The 8,625-nt window shown below is 45.2% G+C and overlaps 2 protein-coding genes across 2 annotated transcripts; both read left to right on the forward strand.

Annotated features, from left to right (window-relative positions):
- Positions 1 to 28: 28 nt before the first annotated feature.
- On the forward strand, positions 29 to 3,694 carry VTP01DRAFT_10414 (uncharacterized protein; the record flags this gene model as incomplete). Its single annotated transcript, XM_069378774.1, has 11 exons — positions 29 to 187; positions 252 to 635; positions 702 to 768; positions 823 to 918; positions 979 to 1,328; positions 1,381 to 1,783; positions 1,844 to 2,500; positions 2,567 to 2,698; positions 2,769 to 2,972; positions 3,031 to 3,320; positions 3,377 to 3,694. 11 exons carry the CDS (start codon positions 29 to 31, stop codon positions 3,692 to 3,694), a joined length of 3,060 nt encoding a protein of 1,019 aa, XP_069239839.1.
- Positions 3,695 to 5,150: 1,456 nt separating this feature from the next.
- Positions 5,151 to 7,641, forward strand: VTP01DRAFT_10415 (uncharacterized protein; the record flags this gene model as incomplete). Its single annotated transcript, XM_069378775.1, has 3 exons — positions 5,151 to 5,212; positions 5,277 to 7,377; positions 7,438 to 7,641. 3 exons carry the CDS (start codon positions 5,151 to 5,153, stop codon positions 7,639 to 7,641), a joined length of 2,367 nt encoding a protein of 788 aa, XP_069239840.1.
- Positions 7,642 to 8,625: the final 984 nt, after the last annotated feature.

Raw genomic sequence — 8,625 nt, forward strand, 5'->3', positions numbered from 1 at the left:
TTCAGGGACCGGCTGCCCACCCCCCGCAATGACAGCACACGAGGGCTCATCCAGCGAACCATTGCCTGGACCAGCTGTCAACACTACGCCATCCACACTCCTTTGTACTAAATGCCGAAAGCCGCTGGAAGGACAGTTCGTACGCGCCTTGGAAGGCACCTTTCATCAAGACTGCTTTACCTGCATTGTAAGCTAAGGGAGTCAAAGGGGAGCTCAGGAGCCAGCAGGACTTGCTAACAATGCACGGATAGGATTGCAACAAACCAGTCGCATCTCGTTTTTTCCCGATCGAAGCAGCAGACGGTACTCAGCAGCCTTTATGCGAGCTCGATTACTTTCGCAGGCTTAATTTAGTCTGTGCCAGCTGCGGCGATGCTTTGAAAGGCTCATACATCACTGCCCTCGGCAAGAAATACCACGTCGGGCACTTTTGCTGTGCAGCCTGCTCCGTTGTCTTTGGTCCTGACGACTCTTACTATGAATATGACAACAACGTGTATTGTTACTATCACTATTCGATCAAATTCGCTATCAAATGCTCTGGATGTCAGACAGCTATCCTAAAGCAATTTCTGGATATTAATCGGAACGGCATCGATGAGCACTGGCACCCTGAATGTTACATGATACACAAGGTACAGATCAAGGAACCAATCAATCAATAGCGCGCATGTCCATCATTGTTTTAACGCATTTAAAAGTACTGGAATGTAAAGATCTCTCAGTCTATCTCTGAGGAAGGAGATAATGCTATCAAGCAGGAGCAAGGTAAAGGAAATAAATCGCCGCTAATGTGACGTTACTGAAAATATTGCCATGTAGATCTTTCTAAATTAACACCCGATCAGCTTCGCGAGGTCCAGGAAGCCATGGAAATCAAAGTGTACCGAATTTGGACTGTCTTGTCTGCATTTGAAGGTATACGATAGCTCGGATACGACCGGAAATAAAAGAAGCGTAGCTGATTTCCCGTTGTAGAATCCGCTGCTGCTTGCATTTCTGATATGCTTGTTCACGTTTCCGGTGGGAGCTACATTGAAGGTCTCAAGATGGCCGATTATTTCGTCACGCATGTTGAGGTTGTGTTTGCCGCGATCGATGATCTAGTCGCTCAGTATCAAAGCAAAGGGAGACCAGAACCAAAATACAGAAAGGAGTCAAAACTACTTTGCAGGAAAATTATCAATTTCTTTACGCTCTTGTCGCACGCCCGCGAGACCGGGCTTCGCCCAATCGGCTTGACCGAAGAGCTCCTGTCTCTGGTGACAGGTCTGGCCCACTACCTGAAAGTTCTGATCCGCATTAGCTTGACAGCTGCGCTCAATTTGGTAAGCAGCTTTTCCATAATGTTACGCATTTTGCTTACCTACTATTCGTCAGGATTCTTCCCAAGATGGTCAATCCTCACCGATCAGTCGATTTTTGGAACAACTTGTCGAACTTGCCAATAGGCAGACATATTCATTTGACGACGATTCATTATCCAGTCTTGATTGCGATACTTGCCAGTTCTGTCACGAGACATGTGAAGATCAGTGCTTCCGCCTAGCTCATATGCGCTGGCATGATGGTTGTTTTGCTTGCTCAAAATGCTGTCTGCCTTTACGTGATCAGTATACCACTGCGTTCTGGGATCCCAAAGATGCCACGTTGCTGTGCAAAGGTTGTGGTTCATCCGGTACCGGTTTGAAACAAGGTTTCGAGCATGTGTCACGTCTACAACAATTTGGATTTCTTCTGCGTGTAGCGCTCAGGAGACTGTATGGCTTGTTGGATGTTAACGGTGAGTGCAGAATTGTTTTAGATACAATGACCGGTCCTTTGTTAAGACCCAAAGGAATAGAAGTCCCTACTCAAAAGACGCCCGCTGGTAAATCACCACCGGGATTTTTGACACAAGATTCCCGAGCAAAGTCGTTTACGGACGGTCAGTCAACGAAGGAGACGATCCATCTGGGTGATATCAAGAGAATGAAATCGACGCAGTTGCGGCGAAAATTGACAGACTCGCACAGAGTTGCAAAGCGATCCACCATACTCGAAACACCCAGTCCAACAGTTGCATCTGTGGCCAGTGAAGCCAGTGACAACGACATATGTGAATCTCCTACCGCAATCCAAGGCACCAACAACTTGAACTATCCGCCAGCGCAGCGCCCTACAAACATGCAAAACAGTACAAGCGACGGTGCATTATCGTTGGGTAGCATTTTGCAGAACGCACATCAAAAAGAAGGAGGCGTTTCTACTCGACCACCAAGCCAAGTATACTCAAAAAACAAACCTGTTGCCAAGTTCAGCTATATTGCAGAACTCAGTGCTCTCAATCACTTTATGGTCAAACACATTGCAGTTTTACATTTGGAAGAGCTTTTGAAGGGTTACTTCACCCTTGAAGAGCTTGTCGATCTCATCGATGACAAGAAAGGAAACTCGCTGTGGGGAAAGTTTGTCACTGGCCTCAAGACGGGTGGTAGCAAAAAAGCACCTCGCTCCAAAGGTATAAATTGGAAACGTATAGAACTGAAAAATTGTGTGGCAAAAAGTAGCTGATTCGAGTATTCAGAAGCTACATTTGGAGTGCCGCTGGAAGCTCTGATTGAAAGAACAGGAGTCGAGTCCCATCTGGGAGCAGGTGCCAGCGGCATCAGGATACCTGCCTTCGTTGAAGATTGTATCTCTGCAATGAAAAAGATGGGTACGTATCCACGATTTCCTTGAATGGCCAGCCAAAGAGATGAGACTTACGCAAATACATGTTGTATAAGATATGAGCGTCGAAGGCATTTTCAGAAAGAACGGAAATATCCGAAGGCTCAAAGACATTGCCGAGGAAATTGATGCGAACGCCAACGTTCAGTTGGTAAACGAGGGTCCCGTCCAAATTGCAGCCCTCATCAAAAAGTTCTTGCGCGATTTACCTGAACCTCTTCTTACTTTTAAACTTTACAAATTGTTTACGGTGGTGAACAGTAATGTTTACATTTTCCTAGCATACGATGCATAATGTTAATCAGGTCACTTTTTTAGAACTGGAATCGCTGGAAGATAGGAAACGTGTTCTTCATTTATCGTGCTTGCTACTTCCCAAACCGAATCGAGATACCATGGAAGTATTGTTCTTGTTCCTGAAATGGGTTTCTACGTTTGCATACATAGAAGAAGGAGGAGGAGGCAACAAGATGGATACGCTTAACCTAGCGACTATGCTTGCACCAAATATTCTTGAATCCAAAAATAAGGATCCAGCCAAAGACGAATCCTTCGCGGGTATCGAAGCCGTTCGTCTATTGTTGGAATACCAGCAGGATTTTTGTATGGTAAGAATGAGAAAGATTTTCTGTATAAAGGCACATGAAGTAACGGGCGTTATCAGGTACCTGAAGACTTTGTCCTGCTTTTGGAGAGTTTGTCGTACGGAAAAGGCGACATGGAGGCAAGCGCCCGCGATATTTTGCGAAAATGCGAGTTGGTTATGAAGCTCAAGAAACCACAGCCGCAGCCAAACAATTTGCCTGCTATGCCTGTGCGGCAGCACTCTTCACCGGCGATCATGCCTACTACGCCCAGTCCAGATTCCCAACCACAAGAGCTACCATCTTCTACAACAACAACAACAACAACCGCGACGCCCTCCACACCGTTGCCTGATTTGTCCTCCTCCCCAGTCAATGCGTCTTCTTCTGCCCGCTAAGCCGAGCTGGCGCGGCATCACATACAACCACTACCTGCTTGAATCTGACAAGTACAATATCAGCTATTCCCCTCTTCCTATATTTATTTTTTTCTTCTTTTCTTTTTTATCGCCCATCTCTCGCTCTTTCTCTCTGCTGGACAACATTTTTACTTCCTATCTGCCTCGCGCTATATCTCCTTTGCCCTCTCTCTCTCCTTGTCTAGTTTCATTTCGCTAATACATATATGCTGACATTTTTTAACGCTCCAATACTGTGTTTATTGAGAATGACTTCAATGACGAAGATGCTCATGATATAACTATAAAGGTTTCTTATCTGTCAGCAGCAACATATCATTTAATTATACGAGCACAGGTATAATTGGACAGTAGGAGCAAAACCGTTCGAAAAGAGAAGTCAATGTGGAACAAATGCTTTGCACAGAGATCATAGCGAGAGGAGCGAGCAAGTAGGTTATCATCTGGATGAGACCTATTAAAACTACTATTCATCGCATACCGCCTTACTCAACGAGTCTTATATTTGAGATATGGTAAGTCGATACACAGAGCAGCGCTAGAATAAGAAGAACTGTTAGATGATCTAGCTCCAAGCATAGTCATACGTATGACTAGTAGTGAAAAGAAAATTAGCAAGCTTCAGGACCAGTGTGATCAGTACCACGCACGAATGCAGAATGGCACCAGACGAATAGTTGGATCGACAAAGATGATAATCCGGCCGTGGTGATGACATTTAACTCTTTTACTTGATACGATGATGATAGGCAATATATTTGTGATACAATCAGATTCATTCAACATAAAGGGATTTAGATCAGGTAAAGGGATGTAAGAATCGTTCATATTGCGATGGAACATATTTTACGCGTTTGCCAACTTACAGAATTTGGACATCGCTGATGTTCCCTTGATTTTCTGACAAATGGAAGGAGACACTCCAAAACTTTCTGGTTCCGTGTGCTGTTTATGGAAGCAAACTTTACATAATTTGTAAAGGTGCATTCAGAAACTGGATACGCAGAAGAGAAATTTGGTCGCGGAACCAGCAGGCAATTCATATCCATGCGCCAACGTTTCCGATTTTACTGTAACAATATGTCCATGATTTTGACATATAGGATCTTTTGTGTGCACACTGTAAATGGAACGCGGTGTGACTAGAAGAAAATGTCAGATGGCATCAAAATGATGCGGACTGACTTTACGGTGCTGCGAACGGAAGCCAATCGAGGTGCGCACGAGCGCATAACAATTGGACTGCCAATGTTTGTATGAACAAGGACTGACAAACAAACCGCACCGACATTTTGATCATTGTTGTTCACGCGCGGGTACCTGGAATAGGATACGATATCATTGGCTCTTTGATTTTCAAGACAGCAGAAAAACTCACTCTCCCTCCTGCCCAACTTTCCGCCCAGCAGCTCCACCTCCTCCCCTTTCTCTGTATATGAAGTTTTCGCACCAACTACAGTTCAACGCTGTTCCGGACTGGTCAGACTATTATCTGCCGTACGTATAAATACATCCGATCTATTGCTGCCGATAAAGCTTAAAATGGACCTTGTTTGTACAGATATTCCAATCTCAAGAAGCTCGTGTACTCTATAGAGAGAGACCGAGTTGCCAGCTATGGTGCGACGCACGGACCGTCAGAAGATAGGGAACGAGGACCAAGCGAGCATACATCCCTCATCGCCGACACAGATGCCATCGAGTCCAGCAACGGACGGTTCATTGCAGCTCTCGACAGCTCATTAGATAAGATCGTCAAGTTTTATGTAAAGAAGGAGAAGGAGCTGTACAAGGCGGTCGATCAGCTCATGGTTGATCTCAACGAACAATTGCCTGCAGTGAATGGAGAAACATATACGGACAACCCTCGCTCTAGGACGCCAGACTTTGCGCGTCGTGAATCACGGGTAGACGTTGATTCAGACTTGCCACCTGGTATCGTCTCACAAAACGTCGCCGACGCAGATCCAGAACAGCATTTACCGTCCGAGTCACCAGCCTGGGTTGGTCTGGACGTTGCAGACTCCATCGAGCTACGGAAACGAACCGTCGATCTGTTTGTCTTGCTATCTGAACTCAAATCCTTTGTCGCCCTTAACCAGACGGCATTTTCCAAGATTCTCAAAAAGTACGACAAGATCACAAATAGCAACCTGAAGCGCTATTATACCTCAAATCACGTCGGTGCCGCTTATCCGTTCAAGTCTCTGACCAAGCAAAAATTGAACGGCAGGATCCAACAAACCGAACGGTTGTATGCAGCTCTAGTCACTGATGGCGATCTGGATGCCGCTATTGGAGAACTCAAGACCCATCTGCGAGAACGCATTGTATGGGAGCGCAATATGGTTTGGCGAGACATGATTGGACAGGAGCGCAAGGTGCAAACTGTAGGTGTCAAGGAGGCCAAACCTGTCTCGCTCCGTACACCGCTGGGCACCCTGCAGGTCCAGCGTGACACCGTCTTCCAACTATTTATCCTGACAATTAGCATCGTCGTATTTGCGATACTTCTAAATACCCAAATCTTCAGTGAAGTAGAGCAAAATCGATGCTTTGCTGTACTGGTTTTCGCTAGTATCCTGTGGGCTGGCGAGGTGATGCCGCTGTTTGTCACTGCATTGATCGTTCCGTTTTTAATTGTGATATTACGGGTAATGCGCTCTGACGGAGAAGGTCACGAGCAACTGAGTGCCCCAGATGCTACCAAGCGCGTTTTTGCAAGCATGTTCTCGCCGGTCATTATGCTCTTGCTAGGTGGATTTGCGATCGCTGGAGCTCTCAGCAAATTTGGTATTGCAAAATCCATGGCAACGTTTGTTCTATCCAAGGCTGGAACCAACCCTAATCGTGTTTTGCTCGTCAACATGCTGGTGGCAACTGTGGCAAGCATGTGGATCAGTAACGTGGCGGCACCAGTTCTCTGTTTCTCCCTTATCCAACCCATCCTGCGTACTTTGCCCGTCGATTCAACATTTGCACCCTGTCTCATCCTTGGTATCGCCCTTGCTTCCAATTTGGGCGGCATGGCTTCACCGATTTCCTCACCTCAAAACGTCATTGCTATCCAAAACATGAACCCTCCACCATCCTGGGCAGAGTGGTTCGCTGTTTCTATACCCCTTTGCCTTGCAGGAAACTTTATCATCTGGCTCTGGTTGCTGTGGAACTACAGACCCGAACGACAAACGCCGCAGATCCATACCATCCGTGCATCCAACGATCCAATCACATTGACCCAGATATATGTGTGCCTTGTCACGTTGTTGACCATTGTCATGTGGTGTCTCGCGCACACATACGAGGATACCTTTGGCGATATGGGCGTGATTGCCATCATACCGCTGGTTGCTTTCTTTGGACCTGGACTGTTAACAAAGGATGATTTCAACAACTTTTTATGGAACGTCATAATGCTGGCCATGGGTGGAATCGCACTCGGAAAGGCCGTTGAGAGCTCTGGACTGCTTTACACTATTGCCAGCCATATCCAAGAACTGGTCACCGACATGTCGGCTTTCGAAGTCTTGTTTGTGTTCAGTGCACTGGTGCTCGTCATGGCAACATTTATTAGTCATACTGTAGCAGCATTGATTGTCCTTCCCATTGTCGCTGAAGTTGGTGCTCGTATGGAAGACCCTAAACCAAGGTTGCTGGTTATGGTAACTAGAATGCTCCACATGAAGTTTGGTTCCAAGTTATTCAACTCCATTGTCTTGTAGGGAACGGCTTTTATGTGCTCAGGTGCTATGGGTCTTCCAGTATCTGGATTTCCAAACATGAATGCAATCTCGCAAGAAAACGAGCTTGGTCAGGCATACTTGTCCACCAAGGACTTTTTACGAAACGGCATCCCATCTAGCGTGTTTACAATGCTATGTGTCGCTACGATTGGTTACGTGCTTATGACCATCCTTGGATTCTAAACGCCATTAGCAATACTTATCCACCTTCCTCTTATCCGCATACCTAGTAGAAGATGAATTACGTTCTGCAGCTACAGATCAAAGACCAGTTCGTTTTATAGAACCTCGAAACTGTCCCCTGACTTTTATATCATCACTATAAATACAGATTCTTGAATAGTGGAGTTTATTCCTTGTACACCATGCACTGGAGCTCGGAATCTCAATCAGGATTTTTGGCAAGATTTTGATCAGCAGAACACAATATGGACAGCATACCATCCATCCCTTTACTAGGCAGTCTTGAAAGTCACTGGATGACATAGCACTTGCTGAAGTTATGTCTCTGAATTCCATTCTATTTTAGTTCAGAGAAAGTTATACTACGCATTTTCTAATATGCCGATCATACATCTCTTCAAGCTCCCTGGGGCCATTTTTCTCTGGCTCTGGTTAACGTTTGTTTAAGACTTTGCAGTTTCAATAGGAGTTCCTCCCTCCCACAGTCTATAATAACTGTCTAGTCATACTTCTGTACAGTAAAAATTGCTTCATCATTTTATTAGATACTACTGCAAAGGATATAATGGCAAAATATCACAAATACTGCTCTGCCTTAATTAGCAATGACTTGTTGCGGACGTCTCGCTTTATAGGCGATGTTAAACGGCTTGATTGAGATCAGCCGCTTTTCAACTTTCTTTAAGACTCTTTAGCTAATTGATTCAGAATAATAATAAAACGAACTTAACCTCCCCCCAGAAAAATGAAAACAAGAACAGGGAAGGGAGTTAATTTTACTATTGGAGTAAGTGTCCGCTGGCGATGTGACGCAATTGCGTGCAGAGATTCTATATCCGTTTACTATTTCGATTTCATTTTCTTGACGACGGATGGTCCACAACACTTTCTCATCTCAACGATTATGCTCTGTATAGTTAGTGCTGCAAAAGGTAAGCAACAGTATAAAGCATAGTTATGTAGCATTCATCTTCTCCTTCCTGC

Source organism: Rhizomucor pusillus, assembly GCF_041956525.1.
Source record: "Rhizomucor pusillus strain CBS 183.67 unplaced genomic scaffold VTP01scaffold_8, whole genome shotgun sequence".
NCBI classification, from domain to species: Eukaryota; Fungi; Mucoromycota; class Mucoromycetes; order Mucorales; family Lichtheimiaceae; genus Rhizomucor; species Rhizomucor pusillus.